At 38.6% G+C, this 19,623-nt stretch overlaps 1 protein-coding gene across 8 annotated transcripts in view; it reads left to right on the top strand.

Moving 5' to 3' along the window:
- Nucleotides 1-19,103, top strand: part of ICE2 (interactor of little elongation complex ELL subunit 2) — a 57,649-nt gene extending 38,546 nt beyond the window's left edge. For 5 of the 8 annotated variants that reach the window (XM_008953238.4, XM_008953237.4, XM_014341510.4 and 2 more), the window contains 4 exons: nt 4,294-4,378; nt 8,528-8,578; nt 11,839-12,097; nt 16,791-19,103. In XM_008953238.4, the coding sequence (XP_008951486.1) occupies nt 4,294-4,378; nt 8,528-8,578; nt 11,839-12,097; nt 16,791-16,919 (524 nt within the window). In that variant the 3' untranslated portion in view covers nt 16,920-19,103. Of the gene's footprint in view, nt 1-4,293; nt 4,399-8,527; nt 8,579-11,838; nt 12,098-16,790 lie in introns of those variants that run through there. The other 3 variants (XM_055098463.2, XM_055098464.2, XM_055098466.2) reach the window with 3 other exon arrangements.
- Nucleotides 19,104-19,623: the final 520 nt, after the last annotated feature.

Below are 19,623 nucleotides of genomic sequence, written 5' to 3'. Positions count from 1 at the left end.
TGGTACTGATGCTGCTAGTTTAGGGACCACACTTTGAGAATCAATTCTATAGCTTATAGTCTCTTTTTGCAGTAGAATCAACACACGTGTGATTTGTTTGTTTGCTCTGCTTTGCTATAAACATGTTCCCCGCTTTCCCTAGTTGCAGTACTCTTTTTATCTTTTCCCCATAAAAACTTGAAGATTTACTCCTTCAAGACAGTTTCCCACATAGTCTCACTGCAACTTCTGTATTCACCCTCCAACCCTATAATATTTTTCAATTCTATATAGTTGGTATATAGGCAGTCCTCACTTAGCACACAGTTTCAATAAGCACAAGTTTTAGTTATGACCGTGTATTAACAGTGAGTAATTGTATAAAGTATAAGCTTCACTGCTGGCTCTTCAGTCCACAGATCACTACATAAGTAACAGGCAAATCATGATCAGTGACCAGTCATGTCACTTCTTTCAAAGTCTGTTTATAATTGTTTATTGTGTACCCATTGAGTTCATGCACAGAAAGCAGAATGTGCAGTTGTGTTGACTCTTTGTCTCCCAGTGATAAACCCATGTGATATTTTACCAAAGTAGATAATCAAAAGAATTGACCAAACAATATTAAAGCAAAGCAAAGAAACAAAAGGTGATACTGCCAGAAGTGAAATTTGAATGGAACATAAATGGAATTACAGAGGAAATAGCAAAGAGTGGGAATGTTGGCACTGCTATTGTTCCAGTGACTCTAGATTTGCTGCCAGACAAACTTAGTGAAAGCATTGTGACATAAAGGATGAACAAGTGACACTGGCATAAGATTTTACAGTAAACAAATCCTGAAGATAATTTCATGACATTGAAGGCACCAAGGATACAGTGTCAGAAGCTGATCCTTAGGAATATAACGGTTCACCATGGCATAGAAAAGATGTATCCGGCCAGGTACGGTGCCTCAAGCTTCTAATCCCAGCACTTTGGGAGGCCGAGGTGGGTGGATCATTTGAGGTCAGGAGTTCAGGACCAGCCTGGCCAACATGGTGAAACCCTGTCTCTACTTAAAATGTAAAAAATTAGCTGGGCAGTAGTCGCATGCGCCTGTAGTCCCAGCTACTCAGGAGACTGAGGCAGGAGAATCGCAAGAGCCTGGGAGGCGGAGGTTGCAGTGAGCCAAGATCGCAGCACTGCACTCCAGCCTGGCCGACAGAGAGAGACCCTGTCTCAAAAAAAAAGAAAAAAAAGAAAAAGAAAAGATGCATCCTTCCTATGACAAGTTGTGCAAGAAGGTAACAAGCACTGTTCAAACTGCTCTTCATTAACATTTCATGAAGAAAACACTTTAATTTTTTGAATTACAGTATACTAAAATATTTTACTGTTCTTTTCGTTTTCCTATACATTTATGATTGATAGAGAATTTATAGTGTTTTGATAAAAATTTTAAAGGTAACCAAACAGTTGTAATTTTCCCTATTGATTGTTACAATTGTAGGGTTTCAGCCTGTATGGGCATTTTTATGGTCACACTGCATGCAAAGCAAGGAGTACCTACCTATACACATATGAATGCATGTATGCATGTATATGTTTATGTGCATATATATATGAATGAACGCTTGTATATAAAAGCTTTATTTTTATTATGTATAGATTTTATTTGTCCTCTATAAATCAGTGCTTTCCAACCTTGATGCACATAAATATTTGTACAGCACACTGTGATATATAAGAGAGATTGCTTGTGGCTGAAGGGCAATAGCCAGGAAGCTTTTGCCATCCCAAGCATTGCTGAGCTGCGTGAAGGGCTGAAGTGATGAGTATCTTAAGCACATATATATCTTATTTGAGGCCCACAGGTTAGAAAGCTCCAATGTTGAGAGAGTTGTGAACTCCTTGAGGAGGTAGATCCTTAGAGCACTTAGTATGGTATTCTCTGTATAGTTACTTTTGACAGACCATATTTGACATGTACTATAAAACTTTTTTAAATGAATTTCTTTCAAAAGGTACGAACTATTAGTCTTCTCAAAGACATAATTAGTAAACATCTAAAAGTTATTATGCTTAGTATTTCCTTTCTATGGTTTTTAAATCATTACAATGTGTCTTTGTTATTAGAAATGCCACTGTGTAATGAGTGTTACATATAATAAGTAGGTATGGGAACAAATGAATTTGGTGTCTTAGAAGGAAGCCATTTGGTAAAAATGTTTCTAATTATTTGTATGAGCATATAAAGCAAATGAAAGGGGGCTTGGTAAGAAAATGAAACATTAAATTATGTGCATTTTTAATTGTCCCAGTGATTGACATCAGCTTTCCAGGTAATTTGTTTTGATACCTAAATATTAGGAGTTAAAAAAATAAAAACAATTTGTCTTCAACATTGATACGTGTTATATTCTCATCATGCTAGTTGATGTTTTTAACTATGGTACAATACATACGATTTTTGTGTTGACTTGCTTATATAACATTTAACCCAGGACTCTTTTATGTCACTCTTCCTTGGTATATTTCAGGACCTTGGTGTTAGCTCTCAACCTGTTTTGTTTTAGAACATACGCATTACTTGTTATAACAAAAGCATCATATTGAGAATTTGCTGTTTTGTTTTTTGGAATTCTAGTTTCATATTGTGTTTGTAAAAAAAGTAAGAATCGGAGCCGGGTGCCGTTGCTCACACCTGTAATCTTAGCACTTTGGGAGTCCAAGGCAGGTGGATTGCTTGAGGCCAGTAGTTCGAGACCAGCCTGGCCAACATGATGAAACTCCATCTCTACCAAAAATACCAAAAAAAAAAAGATAGCTGGGAGTGGTGGCACACAACTATAGTCTTAGCTACTCAGGAGGCTAAGGCACAAGAATAGCTTGAACCCCGGAGGTGGAGGTTACAGTGAGCCAGGATCTCACTGCTGCACTCCAGCCCAGGAGACAGAGCAAGACTCTGTCTTAAAAAAATAAATAAATAAATAAATAAAAATAAGACTTCAGCCGGGCTCAGTGGCTCACGCCTGTAATCTCAGCACTTTGGGAGGCTGAGGCAGGTGGATCACCTGACGTCAGGAGTTCGAGACCAGCCTCGCCAACATGATGAAACCCAGTCTCTACTAAAAATACAAAAAATTAGCCAGGCCTGGTGGTGGGCACCTGTAATCCCATCTACTCGGCAGGCTGAGGCAGGATCACTTGAACTGAGGAGGCAGAAGTTGCAGTGAGCCAAGATCATGCTACTGCACTCCAGCCTGGGCAACAAGAGCGAAACTTTGTCTCAAAAAAAAAGTAAAACTTGGAACTGACTGCTTTGATTTTTTTTTTAACTTTGGGAAATCTTATGGTGTGCTTTAATAAATATATATATATATATATTTTGAGACGGAGTCTTACTCTGTCACCCAGGCTGGAGTGCTGTAGCACTGTATCGGCTCACTGCAACCTCCATCTCCTGGGTTCAAACAATTGTCCTGCCTCAGCCTCCCAAGTAGCTGGGATTACAGGTGCCCACCACCATGCCTGGCTAATTTTTTTATGTTTTTAGTAGAGACGAGGTTTCACCATGTTGGCCAGGCTGGTCTTGAACTCCTGACCTCAGGTGATCTGCCCGCCTCGGCCTCCCAAAGTGCTGGGATTTCAGGCGTGAGCCACCACACCCAGTCTAATTAAAAAATATTAAGCCAGATTTTCATAATCTAATTTTTACCTTAAGAACCAAGTGTGTCTTAGCCCCGTACATTTGATTTTATCTGCTTATTTTGATAATACATACATAATTCTCCTCATAAACGCCATGCAAATGTACTTTCTTTTTTTTTTTTTTTTTTTTGAGACAGAGTCTGGCTCTGTCACCCAGGCTGGAGTACAGTGGTGCAGTCTCAGCTCACTGCTGCAAGCTCTGCCTCCCGGGTTAACGCCATTCTCCTGCCTCAGCCTTCCGAGTAGCTGGGACTACAGGCGCCCGCCACTGCGCCTGGCTAATTAAATGTAACTTTAATAGGAATTAGAAACACCAGTATTTTAATAGTTGTTGTTCATAAATTGTAGGCTTTGAAATGATTTCGTATGTGTGGACATGTGTAAACATATATTCAGCAAATATTTTAGAATGAATATAAATGTTTTATAATCCGAATTATGTCATTTTAAAATATAGCTTTACTTAAGACTTAATAAAATGTGTATTTCTCCTTTTAAAATGTAAAATTTCTTCACAGTTATTAAAATTTGTAATCTTTAAGGAGACAGGATAACTTGGTTTGTTTTTTTTTCTATATACTGCAATTGCTTGTTCTTTCTAAGTTTGATATTTTATTTTAGGGCATATCGATGCATTTACTTCAAAACTTTTTCTACTGGAAGAAATTACCTCAGAAGAATTAAAAGAAAAGCTTTCAGCACTCAAGTAAGAAAGTTTACTTTGTGGTGAGAATTGAAAAATTTGTTAATGTGATCATTAATTTTTCTGTAAATATTGTTTAAGCTTAAATTATTTTCAAGACTTTTAGTCTTTTTATGTATAGAGGTCTCATTGGACTCAGTTTTGTTTTGTCTTTTTTTTTTGTTCTTTGTGTGTTTGAGACAGAGTCTCGTTCTGTCACCCAGGCTGGAGTGCAGTGGTGTGATCTCGGCTCACCGCAACCTCTGCCTCCCCGGTTCAAGGGATCCTCCCACCTCAGCCTCCCAAGTAGGGACTACAGGTGTGCACCAGCATGCCCAGCTCATTTTTGTATTTTTTGTGGAGACGGGGTTTCACTATGTTGCCTGGGCTGGTCTCAAACCCCTGGACTCAAGCAATGTGCCTGCCTCAGCCTCCCAAAATGCTGGGATTACAGGCATGAACCACCATGCCTGGCCAGCAGTATGTACTGTTTGTTTTGTTTTTCTTTGTTTAGTGGTAGATGACGGTTATACGTATTTTGGGGTACATGTGATTTTTTTTTTTTTTTTTTTTGAGACAGAGTTTTGCTTTTTTTGCCCAGGCTAGAGTACAGTGGTGTGATCTCAGCTCACTGCAGCCTCCACCTCCTGGGTTCAAGCGATTCTCCTGCCTCAGCCTCCTGAGTAGCTGGGATTACAGGCATGCACCACCATGCCTGGCTAATTTTGTATTTTTAATAGAGACAGGGTTTCTCCATATAGGTTAGGCTGGTCTCAAACTCCCGACCTCGGGTGATCCTCCTGCCTCGGCCTCCCAAAGTGCTGGGATTACAGGTGTGAGCCACTGCGCCTGGCCCTACATGTGATTTTTGTTTTGTTTTGTTTTGTTTTGTTTTTTTGAGACGGAGTCTCGCTCTTTTGCCCAGGCTGGAGTGCAGTGGCGTGATCTCGGCTCACTGCAAGTTCTGCCTCCCGGGTTCATGCCATTCTCCTGCCTCAGCCTCCAGAGTAGCTGGGACTACAGGTGCCCGCCACCACACCCGGCTAAGTTTTTGTATTTTTAGTAGAGATGGGGTTTCACCATGTTAGCCAGGATGGTCTCATCTCCTGACCTCGTGATCCACCCGCCTCGGCCTCCCAAGTGCTGAGATTACAGGCGTGAGCCACCGCACCCGGCTCCTACATGTGATATTTTAATACCCATATACAATGTGTAATGACCAAATCAAGATAAATGAAATATCCTTCACCTCAAACATTTATCTTTGTGTTAGGAACATTATAATTCTTCCCTTCTAGCTATTTGGACATATACAGTAAATTATGATGAACTGTAATGTCTCTACTATGGTATTGAATACTAGAAGTTATTCCTCCTGTCTAATCCCTTAACCAGCTTCTCATTTCTCCCATCCATTTCCTTCCCAGCCTCTTGTAACCGCTATTCTGTATCTCCATGCTCCATGAGATCCACTTTTTTAGCTTCTACATATGATTGAAAGCATGCAATATTTGTCTTTCTGTGCCTGATTTATTTAACATAATGACTTCCAGTTCTATCCACGATGCAAATAACAGAATTTCATTTCTTTTATGGCTGAATATATTCCATTGTGTGTGTGTGTGTGTGTGTGTGTGTGTGTGTGTGTAATCACATTTTATTCATTCATCCATTGATGGAGCACAGACCCAATTTGTGATCCGTTTATATTATCTCCATCTGCAAATTAAATATAATGCCAGTGGCACCAGCCTTTTTACTTAAGGGAGGCTAGAGCCAAAGTGGCCACCGTGCATGGGAAGCAAACGTTTTACTCCATTACAGGAAAGGGAAAGGATAGTACAGTCAAAAACTCTGAGAGTCTAACTTCTCAAAGTTTGCCCTTCTACCAAGCATCATTATACACGTGACTGAAATGAATTTATCGTACTCAGAACTCTAAATGTCTAAATGCAAAGCAAAATAATTTATGAATATTATTATCCCATTTTCATCTCACAACTTCTAGGAAAGGCTGGTGGTAGTATTATCTCCATTTTTTATATGAGGAAATATTAGAGTGGTATGCCCTAGAGCACACAGCTAAGCTAGTTGCAGTCTTGGTAGTTAATATGTTTGATTCCTACTTAGGATAAGAAATGGTTCTGACTTCTACTAGCCGCATAGTTCCAGCTTTCACAGGCTTGACATTGTTTTTTAAGGGTCCCAGATCTAAATTTGAACTCTCTGCTTGTACTTCAGTATGTCTGCTTCTGTTACAAGGACTGCTTCTCTTGAACAGTAACTTTTTTTTTACATATGTGAATAGAAAAGCTTTTCCATACCCTACTCTCCACCTGCCTCGCTTTTCTCAATGAAAAACATTTTTTTTTAAAAAAAAAAGGAGGTCAGGCGCAGTGGCTCATGCCTGTAATCCCCACACTTTGGGAGGCTGTGGCAGGTGGATCACTTGAGGTCAGGAGTTCGAGACCAGCCTGGCCAACATGGTGAAACCCCATCTCTACTAAAAATACAAAAATTAGTCAAGTGTGGTGGTGGGCACCTGCAATTCCAGTTACTCGGGTGGCTGAGGCAGGAGAATCGCTTGAACCCAGGAGCGGAGGTTGCAGTGAGCCGAGATCGTGCCACTGCACTTCAACCTGGGCAAAAAGAGCAAGACTCGTCTCAAAAAAATAAAAATAAAGAGAGGGAGGGAGAGAGAGAGAGAGAAGAAAAGGAAGAAAGGAAGGATGAACAGACGGACTTTAGGTCTAGAAGAACTACTAAAGAAATTTTTAAAATACCTGTATTTGGCCGGGTGCGGTGGCTCATGCCTGTAATCCCAGCACTTTGGGAAGCTGAGGCGGGTGGATCATGAGGTCAGGAGATGAGACCATCCTGGTTAACACGGTGAAACCCCATCTCTACTAAAATTACAAAAACTTAGTCGGGCGTGGTGGCGGGCACCTGTAGTCCCAGCTACTCTGGAGGCTGAGGCAGGAGAATGGCGTGAACCCGGGAGGCAGAGCTTGCAGTGAGCCAAGATCGCTCCAGCCTGGCACTCCAGCCTGGGCGACAGAGCAAGAAAAAAAAAAACAAACCTGTGTTTTATTTCCCTTTAGCTATCCTGTCCCGAGTGAGTGGCTTCTCTGTCATCACAGGTTTAACGTACCTATCAATTTTTTTGGAAGCTAATTCACCACCATCTCTGAAAGACAAACTCTTCGGCATATTAGCTTTACTAAAGACCTCTTAGCATTTTGTTTGTTTGGTTTTGGTTTTGGTTTTGGTTTTGGTTTTGGTTTTTTGAGGCGGATTCTTGGTCTGTTGCCCAGGCCGGAGTGCAGTAACGCCATCTCGGCTCACTGCAAGCTCTGCCTCCCGGGCTCGTGCCATTCTCCTGCCTCAGCCTCCCCAGTAGCTGGGACTACAGACGCCCGCCACCACGCCTGGCTAATTTTTTGTATTTTTAGTAGAGATGAGGTTTCACCGTGTTAGCCAGGATGGTCTCCATCTCCTGACCTTGTGATCTGCCCGTCTTGGCCTCCCAGAGTGCTGGGATTACAGGTGTGAGCCACTGCACCCGGCCAGCGTTTTTTTTTAAGTATATAATTTGAACATAAAATAGTGATCTCTCTGACTCACAAAAAGCCAAATACATTATGATAATGAAAGGAAATCATGAAATGGCAAAAATTGGCCCGACCCCATGGCTCATGCCTGTAATCCCAGCACTTTGGGAGGCCGAGGCGGGTGGATCACCTGAGGTCAGGAATTCAAGACCAGCCTGGCCAACATGGTGAAACCCCGTCTCTACTAAAAATACAAAAAAATCAGCCTGATGTGGTGGCGCATGCCTGTAGTCCCAGCTATTTGAGAGGCTGAGGCAAGAGAATCACTTGAATCCGGGAGGTGGAGGTTGCAGCGAGCAGAGATTGCGCCACTGCACTCACTCCAGCCTGGGCAACAGAGCAGAACTCCATCTCAAAAAAAAAAAAAAAGAAATTTTTTTTAAAAAAATTAAGTAAATATCATAATTTAATCCAAATAGAAATAAGTTTCAGTATTTTTTGTATTACATTATCTCATCCGCTGTTTTTGTTACTTGAGGGCATTTCTCTGCCTGAGGAGCTATAATTGCTAAAAGTAAGTTTTTTGCAGTTTAATTTTACATGAATTTCTTTTGTTTATCAGGATTTCCAATTTATTTAACATCCTCCAACACATTCTAAAGAAATTAAGTAGGTAAGTATTTTTTAGGCATTTTGCTTTGATACTTCTGATTTTCTTAGATGAAAATTCTTAGAAACTTTGAAAATGTACTGTTAGGATTAGAGACAAAATAACCTAGAAATGCAAAAATTATTATGTCAAATGTAAACATTTATATTGTAAAAATATAAAGTAATTTAGTATCTGGCTTTAATGAGCTTGCAAGTACATTTTCCTGTAAGTCTATTATTATGTTATTTTTCTATTGCAGCTGTAACACATTGCCACTAACTTGGTGGCTTAAAACAAAACAGATTGATTCTCTTTTTAGTTCTGGAGTTCAGAAATCCAAAATCAGTTTCACTGGGTAAAAGTCAAGGTGTCAGCAGGAGTGGTCCTTTCTGGAGACTAAGGAAAGAATCATTTCTTTACCTTTGTCAGTTTCTAGTGACCACCTGTATTCCTTGACTTGTGGCTCTTTCCTCCATTCTCAGGGCATGTCACTTGGATCTCTGTGTCGCATCACATTGCCTTCTCTCCTTTTGTGGTAATATCTTCCTCTGCCTCCCTTTTATAAGGTTCCTGGTGATTACTTTGGGCCTTCTCACATAATTTGGGATAATCCCCTCATCTCAAAATCCTTAATTTAATCACACCTGCAAAACGATTAAATATAATACAGTCACAGGTTCTGGTGATTAGCATAAGGACATCATGGTGGGGGACCATTATTCAGCCCACCATAGCTATATTATTTTCACTTTCAAGATTAAAAAAAAAAAAAAAAAGAACATAGAGGCCGGGCGCAGTGGCTCACGCCTGTAATCCCAGCACTTTGGGAGGCCGAGGTAGGCAGATCATGAGGTCAGGAGATGGAGACCATCCTGGCCAACATGGTGAAACCCCATCTCTACTAAAAATACAAAAAAATTAGCTGGGTTTTGTGGCGTGCACCTGTAATCCCACCTACTCAGGAGGCTGAGGCAGCAGAATCGCTTGAACCCGGGAGGCAGAGATTGCAAAGCTGAGATGTGCCACTGCACTCCAGCCTGGGCGACAGAGTGAGACTTCCTCTAGAAAAAAAAAGAACATAGAGCTAAATGAACAGTCATTTAGATCCATGGCAAGTCTTAGGATATGGATTTTACCCCTGATGATTCGCCAAACTGTTTTGTTATATGAATGTTTGCATTCCTTCTCTTATGCCCTTACCAAATGTTAAACTTGAAAACGAACTTACAGTCAAAATCTCAAAGCTCTAGTTCTGAAGAATTCTATTATCTAACTTGATGTCATTTTCCTTATTTGTAAAATGATGGTGTCAAGTGCAATAACTTCCTAGGTACTTTTCAGTTCTGATATTCTGTGATTATGTGACAGGATTTTTATTTTATATATTCTGTTCTTCATGCTATATACAAAGCTTATGCATGAAATTTGCCAGCTATTTTTTGAAATTTTATTATCAATATTTTATTTAGTTTGTGTGTTAGCTTTATATTGTGGCTGTAACAAATTACCACAAATTAAGATTATAAAACAACACAAATTTATTATTTTACAGTTCTCAAGTCAGAGGTCTAACAGGGTTCACTGAGTTAAAATCAGGGCATTGGCAAAGCTACATTCCTTTCTGTAGGCTCTGGGAAGGATCTAGTCCTTGCCTTTTGTAGCTTCTAGAGGCCACCTGCATCCCTTGGCTTGTAGCTCCCTTCCTCCATCTTCAAAGTTACAAAGCCAAGTTAAGTCGCATCTCTCTGGACTTGTACAGTCGCATCTCCCTCTGAGTCTCTTCTGCCTTCTTCTTCTGTATTTAAGGGCTCTTGTGATTAGTAAAATATGATCATTTTAAAATCAGTTGATTAGCAACCTTAATTCCATCTGCTACCTTAATTCCCTTTGGCCATGTAACATATTCATAGGTTCCAGGTTTGGAACATAAACATTTCTAGGAGGCCATTATTCTGTCTACCATAGCTTATATTCATCTATGTACATTAGACATGTACAGCACTTGTAAGGTACTCCTCCTTAGAGTATCTCTCATTCTCCATGAATTAAATATTAATATATTCTTCTGTAAATGAAAGCTTTCTCCATTTTTAGTGGAAGTGGTTAAGATATATGATTTTCATTGATTAAAACTCAATCTTTGAAATGTTATTTATTCCTACTATCAAATAATTATTCATTTCTTTATATGGAAATATGAAAATGATTGGGAAAAAAAATTTCCAGAGGATAAGAGCAATTGTCAACACCTATTTTCAGTTTAAAAATTGATGAAAATGTAACCGATTTGGTTTATAGGCAAATCTGTATAGCTAAAGTATGATAAATCTTTATTTTTTCATAATATATTGTAAAGAACGGATGTTCTCCTTAACATCTTTGATCCAGAGGACTGTGTAATCCTAAGAAAGCACAATATATTTATTCATATCCCTTTAGTTCTTTAAGATGATACATTGAATTATTTAAAACTTTATAAGGAGAAAGGAAAAATGTGGATTTGATGTTCAACATAGTTTGTTATTGCTACAGTAGAGGATCGTGATTAAGGGTATGGCCTATGGAGTTCCAATGCCTGGGTTTATATCTAAGCCTACACTCACAACTTTGGGCAAATTGCTTAGCATCTCTAATTTGTTTATTTATCACCCTAAATTAATATGCCTTGAAGGTTTATTGTGGAAGATCTAATAGAAAATAAATTTGAAGCCATAATACAGTAGTTAGCTCATAATAAACATTTAATACCTGCTAGCTGCTATTGTTTCTGTTATCCTCATAGCACCTCATGTTGTACTGTGATTGTTCCATTGACTGTTTCTTCCACTTTATTTTAAACTACTCAGTGTAGCAAACATATCACCTTCACTTTTGTATCTAGTCATCTATCTATTATTAGGTACAAAATAGTTGCAGTGTTAAATGAATGAAAATGCTGTAGGAATGCTTTTCAGTATAGATACCTATAAATATCTAATCTATGGATTAGAGAATTAGGCACACTGTTTGTTTCCCATTAAATGAAAACTTACGAATTGCTATAAAAGTAAAAAGAAAATGATCAACTATTCTGAACTTTGGAATAAGAATTAAAATTAGTTGCCTAAAAAGCATAAAAATAGTTTTAAAGATTTCTTAAATCTTATTTTGTCATAAAAGTATTTTTAGAGGTGGTGTGATCTTCTCATAATTTTCAATTTTACTAATAGATTATGATTAAGAAAGTGATGTTGAAATTGACACAGTGAGCCAGTGGGTTGAGTTTCATTGTGTGAATTTAGCTTGCAGGAGGGTTCCTACTTGTTATCTCATGCAGCAGAAGATTCTTCACTCCTGATTTATAAGGCCTCTGATGGAAAAGTTACTAGGACAGCATACAATTTGTATAAAACACATTGCGGCCTTCCTGGTGTACCTTCCAGTCTCTCAGTTCCCTGGGTCCCGTTAGATCCCAGCCTGTTATTACCATATCATATCCATCATGGAAGAATACCTTGTACTTTTCCACCTAAATCACTGGATACCACAACACAACAAAAGGTAAGATCTTTTTTGAAATTAAAGGTTCATTAGGTTGTTTATTATTTGTCTATTTCACTGACTTTACCATATTTCACCCTGATGTTCTCATTGTCATATTAATCACAGCACCATTCTAAAAGCTATATCCATAGGAAGGATAAAGTTGTATGCCATGGTGAGTCCAGTCTTCGTGGTAGTGGAACTTTTTTATTTTTGCAAGATTTATAAGTCAACTAAAGAAAACTCTCTTAGCTTGCTCAGTGGGTGTATGGGTAAGGCATCCATGTAGTTAAATCCTTATATTCCTATGAAAAGCAAAGTTGTGGGGTTTTTTGTAATTTTTATTTATATATACTGGGTTTCATTTCATTAAGTATTTTAGGCAATTTGCGGAAGAGTACATGTAATAAAATTATGATATAATTAAACATTGTTAATTAGGATGAGGAAAAAGAAGTAATAGTAGTTTGTGAACAGAGTGCCTAATTAAAAATATACCTAAAGTATCAAGGACTAAATTGTGTCTTTCTAGGTATTATGTAACTCAGTATTTACTGAATTACAATTAACATTACTCTCTTTATAGAATCCTTGCCAAAAGTAACAGTTGAATGACATTATCTGAAGCTTATAAACCCATAGCTAGAGTTATTCTCTGCTATGTCACTCATTCTGTATATTGTGTAGGAAATTCCAATTCGAGTTTAGTTGTTAGAAAAGTTTTGCACTGGGCTGGGCGCAGTGGCTCACACCTATAATCCCAGGACTTTGGGAGGCCAAGGCGGGTGGATCATTTGATGTCAGCAGTTTGAGACCAGCCTGACCAACATGGTGAAACCCCATCTCTACCAAAAATTAGCTGGGCATCATGGTGCACACCTGTAATCATTTCCAGCTACTGGAGAGGCTGAGGCAGGAGAATCGCTTGAACCTGGGAGGCAGAGGTTGCAGTGACCCAAGATCACTCTACTGCACTCCAGCCTGGGCTACAGAACGAGACTCTGTCTCAAAAAAAGAAAAGGAAAGAAAAAAGTTTTGCTCTCTACAAATGACTCTGAATGTGTTCAGGACGCGATCCAGTATATTTTCCTTACTTACTGCCAAAAGTCTTTGAGTCAGAATTATTGTCTGAGTCATTATCTTCTCATTGTGGTTGCCCCAGAGCATCTATCACTTGTGTATTCTTCCTTTTCACTGTCTGTACTATACTGAATTAATCTGTAAATGTCCTCAAATCCTTATGAGAAACAGCTGGAATGCAAATACTGAGGATTTTTAAATAATTTAAAGTAAACAGTGTTGTTTGTTTATGTCTTTCAGTTCTCCACCCTAAGTTACTATTTGGGAGTATCCTTTTAGAAATGAGAACTCCTTGTACATTCCTACTTAGCTTTGGCCAAGAAAATATAAATGTTAAGTTGGGACAAGTGAAAGAATGGAGAAAGTTACTTGTTAGCATTTTAAGCTATTTTATCTTCAGTTTTGGTTGTCTGTTTCCAGTTTACTAGAAGTAGTAACTTTTATAACCTAAGGAAAAATTTTCTTAAGTAACTCAAAAATAATTGAAGAACTATTTTTGAAGGATCTGTGTTTTTCTAGGAGAATGATTTCCTTTTAATTTAGAAACACTGATTATAGTCTCTCACCTATAACATGTAATTCTGTGTGGGAGTGGTTTATTCCTTTTTAGTGAAAATGAACAGTTTAATACCTTGGAATTGAACAACTTTAAGTGAAAGGAAAAATGTATTATGTGTGTGCAAGGTGTTTCTAAAAAAATGAGTAATATACTTTCCTTATTGATATAGACTGACACTAAAATAGTGTTGAATGCTTTATGCTTTGGAAATACTTTAATGATTTGATTTTTTTTAAATAATGTCTAGAATGTGCTTTAGTACAATAACACAATTTGTAGTCATGTATCACTTAACGACAGGGATACATTCTGAGAAATGCAGCACTAGGCAATTTTGTCTTTGTTTAAATACCATAAGCTTACTTACACAAACCTAGAGGGTGTAGTCTACTACACACTTAGGCCGTATGGTATAGCCTATTGCTGTTAGGTAGTCTACAGACCTGTACAGCATGTTGCTGTACTGAATACTGTATGCCGTTGTAATACACTGGTATTTGGATATCTAAACGTAGACAAGGTAATACATTGCACTGTTATGTTGTAACAGCTGCGACATCACTAGATGATAGAAATTTTTCAGCTCCATTATAATCTTTTGGGACCACTGTTGTATATGTAGTTCATTTTGACCAAAATGTGACTGTATTTGGAAAAGGAGAAATTCCATATGTTCACAATTTGGCCACATAGTTACAACAGTTCAGTTACATGTGTATCACGGAGTGTGCTTCATGCATTCAGTCCAGGAACAAATACTTAACGAGATTATCCAGGCCCAGGTTGTTGTAGAGCCCAGCATTAGGTACAGTGGACAATTAGATAACTAATAGTTGGTTTGATATATTTTTGAAAGCCAGTGGAAAGTTTTTGGTGATCTACTCACCTCCCCACAATCTAGCCCTGTGTTTGATAGGAATTACCCCATCTTCTTCCCTACCTCCTAGCTAGGCCATGGGAATGGGCCTTCTAGTCCCAACCAATCTAAGTGCAAATATGGATTCTAGTTTTAGCAGCAATGGTAAGATGACAGCTTTCAGGAAACCAGGGAAGTAAGACCTATATGAAATAGAAATCATCTGCATATTTTCATGGTGTAAAAATTTGTTCAAACGTTTCTGCCTCTAATGTGATCCCATAGTCACAAGTCCACTTGAACTCTGATCTCATCCTTGTATAGTGCCTTTGGTACTAACCCTGAGAGATATGCCAGTAGAGCCTGCATCTGCCTCCCTACTGCATCAAGTAGAGATTGTATTTAAGGGTCCCATTTGCTTCCTGGGCTACTTTTGAGTTCTGCTTCCAGTCTTCTTGCAGCAGCTTCACACTTATCCCTTTTTTCTTTCTACATCTTCTGTAATAAACATTTATTTTACACATTCAGACACACACAGTCTTGCAGTGGAGGTTTTCAAAATGCTTGCTTTTCTCAAAAATTTTAACAGATAGATTTAGTGTGGTCAATATACCTTTATAGGAAATACCAGCTGAGTGAGGAGTGGTATAGATCATCCAAAAGTCACAGCACTTTTCTAATCAGTATATTACAAAAGTTCATCAGATTCACACAGACAAATCTGTACTCAATTTGTCCTTTCTGGTCAGGTAAATGTAAATAAAAAAAATGCTTTGTAAAGGGACAGTAGATATTAAATAAAGGAAGCCAGAGTCCGAGCTTTTTCAGTGAGTCTGTAACCCCTTGGAGCAAATGCCAATAGTATTTCTGTTGGGCTAGCATTATGAGAGAGAGTGCTTGGAGTTACACTATCACCCTTCAGTCCCAGGCCTGAAATTGACTGGACGGGATATGAAGAAATAGAGGAGAACAAGGTGGCCAGGGAAAATAAAGGCAGATATGGGCAGGTTCTGTGGAAATAGTTTCAGGCTATACAGCTTTGGTCCTTCTCTGTGAGATTGGCCTTCTCCATTGCTGTTTTTATAGATCACATCTTTAACATGACTACATAGCAAGGGATTCTGTCTTAAGAATAGACCACCTTGGCTGGGCGCGGTGGCTCATGCCCATAATCCCAGCACCGTGGGAGGCTGAGGCGGGCAGATCACTTGAGGTCAGGAATTCCAGACCAGCCTAAACGTGGTGAAACCCCATCTCTATACTAATAATACAAAAGTTAGCCAGGCGTGGTGACACACACCTGTAATCCCAGCTGCTCAGGAGTCTGAGTCAGGAGAATCGCTTGAACCCAGGAGGTGGAGGTTGCAGTGAGCAGAGATCGCGCCAACTGTCCTCCAGCCTGGGTGACAGAGCGAGACTCTGTCTCAAAAGAAAAAAAATAGACCACCTCTCTTTGACTGTGTGAGCTAGAAAGTGAGGGTAAGGAAGGGTAGACTTGAAGGTAGAACCACAGCAAAGTTCCTTCCCCCACTCTAATCCCCCTCTTCCCCTTTGCCCATCCTCTGTATTCCCCCTTCCAGTTTTTTCTTCCCCTTTTCTTATTTCTTTCTTGCTCTCCTCTTTCAGCCCTTCAGGATTTCCCTGCTACTTGGGTTCTTGTCTTGAAACTTCCTTACACTTTTACTGTTTTTTTTTTTACTTCCCTTTTTCTTAATCTTCATCTCTTTCCTCATTTTCTTTCCTTATCTTCCCTACCCTTCTTATTATCTTTCTTGTTTGTCCATGTAATTTCTTCTCCCTGTTTACCACCTCTGACCTTCTTGTATTTCCTTTCGCTTCCTCCCTATTACTCCTTCCTTTTTCTTGTCCTTCAGTTTAATAATTTCAAACACATCACACATAAGGCCTGTCATTCCCTTGATTTCTAATTTATCTTTTCAACCTCTAATAAATTTAACACAGAGAATAGTTTCCCCATTCACTTCTCTCCCCATCTACTCAGATCTATCAACTTCTCTGATGGTTATTTGAAAGTTTAGTACTTAAAAATGTGTCAGATTAAAACTTGTTTAGAAACAGCCAGCTAGCTGGAGATGAAAAATATATAAGAGCTTATTTGCAAGGTGGTTAATACATGTATAAATACTACAGAGTTGACTGTATATAGGTATGTTGTAGATACATTAAGCTATTCTGTTTTCTGCTTCATCTCTTAGATTGGTGGAACGAGAATGCCTACACGCAGCCACAGGAATCCAGTTTCCATGGAAACCAAAAGCAGTTGCTTGCCTGCTCAGCAAGTTGAAACTGAAGGAGGGGCTCCACATAAAAGAAAAATAACTTGAGGACTGTACCATGGAAAACTAAATTTAAAAAAACAGTTATAACAGTGTTTAATTTAGATAAGTTTGAGGGAAAATAATCAGTAGGCAAGAGGAACATTTTTCCTGTAGTAGCTAGAGTGCCTTGAAAAAATGTGTTGGCTATGTGAAGGAATATTTCAACTAAAATGGAATGGTATGCTTTTCACCCTTAAAGTTTGAGGAGGATCTTGATATGTTTTAACATTATCATGGCAGGGAAATATATAAAGAAGAAAAATATTTTTACATTAAACCTTTTCTAAAAATTGTAAATAGAAAAATAATTCGGTTTTTTTATCAAGAACAACACTTATCATTATGTATTGTGTTAGTTATATTGCCAGTCTGTTGCGACTGACTCAAAAAGTTAAATGTTGCCACTGCTGAAGATGATTATGAGCATCGCAAACCTTATTTCTGACCCCTTTTGACAGTTTTTATATACTCCTTTAAAATGACGAATGTTACAGGTTAATAAAGTTAATACCTTTAAAAACTTGGTGAAATTCCATTACAGAAGCCAAAAATAAAAACTCCCTGCCTCTGAAAAGTCAGATTACTGACTTCTTGTTTGGCAACCATCAGTTTGTTTAATAAAAGAAAAAATTTGGTGGTATAACATGTTTGATGACAGGTGCCTCTATCTCTAGATTCAAGCTGAGTGTTGAAATACACTGCTGAAAGCAAAGAGATAGGTATGTTTTCCAGAAAAAAAGTCAGTGTCATTGCTCCAAATGACAAGGTTAATGTGGTAAAGCATAAGCTTTTTTTTTTTTTTTTTTTTTTTTGAGATGGAGTCTCGCTCTGTTGCCCAGGCTGGAGTGCAGTGGCATGATCTCAGCTCACCACAACATCCACCTCCTGGATTAAAGCGATTCTCTCCTGCCTCATCCTCCCGAGTAGCTGAGACTACAGGCACCTACCACCAGGCTTGGCTAATTTTTTTTTGTATTTTTAGTAGAGACAGGGTGTTACCATATTGGCCGGGCTGGTCTCAAACTCCTGACCTTGTGATCCGCCTGTCTTGGCCTCCCAAAGTGCTGGGATTACAGGGGTAAGCCACCGTGCCTGGCCAGCATAAGCTATTTTTATCCTCATCTATACTGATTGATTTAAATTTTCCGGGCCTGCAGATGATTGGAAAAGGGCATAATCAACTGATGTTGCTGTAGCAAATTTGGACTTAAGAAACTACAGACAGGGCTGGGCGTGGTGGCTCACACCTGTAATTCCAGCACTTCGCAAGGCCGAGGCGGGAGAATCACTTGAGTCCAGGGGTTGGAGACCAGTCTGGGCAACATAGACCTCATCTCTACAAATAAAAAAGTTAGCCGGGTATGGTGGGGTGTGCCTGTAGTCCCAGCTACTCAAAAGGCTGAGGCAGAAGAATTGCTTGAGCCCAAGAAGTCAAGGCTACAGTGAGTCGTGATCGCACCACAGAACTCAGCTTGAGTATCAGAGTGTGACCCTGTCTCAAACAAAAAAAAAAAAACAGGACAGGCTTGTTTAATCTTTAGAACCCTTACACTAAAATTTTCAGAAATTATGTATGTCATTTGTAAAATATAAGTTTTGTAATCCTAGATAATTGCTTCACATTGAAATTTTTTAGCTATTCTGTGTTAAAGAATAGCTATTCTTTTGGCCTAATTTCTGAGAAATTAGACCGAAAAATCTCCTCAAGTGTTGTAACAGTTGAAAATACTTATATTCAACTACCAAGTTTTGTTTCATTTTGATTTTTTGTTATAAAACATTTTTAAGTTATTTGAGAAGTAATTATTAGTAAAATTGTATCTTGATAAATCATTTCCTCATCCTGCCATTCCCTTTTATAAAACACTGAGTTTTTTTATTCCTTAAGTCACATATCCCAGAAATGTTTTGGTTGTGAATCATTTGCCAGCGAGCCAAGGGAGAGGCAGGGATTCCCTTGAAATGTACTCTTACACTTTTTTATTTTATTTTTAATGCACATTTGTGTGCACCAGAATGGAATGTGCTCTTTTTAAAGAGCTGGACAGTGGTTGCTTCAGACTTCTGAATACCAGAAAGACTTGCCTTGTAATTTTTAAATATTACTTTTTACATCATAAAATGTGTTATCTTATCCATGTATTTGAATAACACTGATCATATATAAAGGTAGTTTTTTGCTTGTGCTTAGTGAAGCCTCCTTTTTTAACATACATTTGATATGCTTTATGTTCTTTTTCTTGATTTTTAGTACTGAGAATTTATAAGCCAAGAAGTAACTGACAATATGTTTAGCAGGATGTAATCCCAGCTACTTGGGAAGCTGAGGTGGGAGGATCGCTTGAGTCTAGGAGTTCGAGGCTGCAGTGAGCTATGATGGTGCCACTGCACTCCATCCTGGGTGAGAGATCAAGACCCTATCTCAAAAAATGAGCAAGTTTTTTTTTTGAAAATCAGACTTAGGGCTAGCAAGGATGTGATCACCCTGGCCCATTTATACCTCAGCAGTGAAGGTGTAATTTATACACACCTCTTTGAAAACAGTTTAATTCAGTAAGTGAGTGCAACTATGTGCCATGCACTCCAAAGTAGGTCCCCACAGTTACTCTCTCATAGCCTTGTTTTTTCAGATCTCACCATATTTATTTGTTTCTTTGATTTTCTTTTCTTATAGATTACAAGCTCTGCAAGGACAGGGGCATATTTGTTT

Source organism: Pan paniscus, chromosome 16 (assembly GCF_029289425.2).
Source record: "Pan paniscus chromosome 16, NHGRI_mPanPan1-v2.0_pri, whole genome shotgun sequence".
Taxonomy (NCBI): domain Eukaryota; kingdom Metazoa; phylum Chordata; class Mammalia; order Primates; family Hominidae; genus Pan; species Pan paniscus.
The sequence above is the reverse complement of the archived record's forward strand: the minus strand, read 5'-3'. Positions and strand labels throughout refer to the sequence as shown.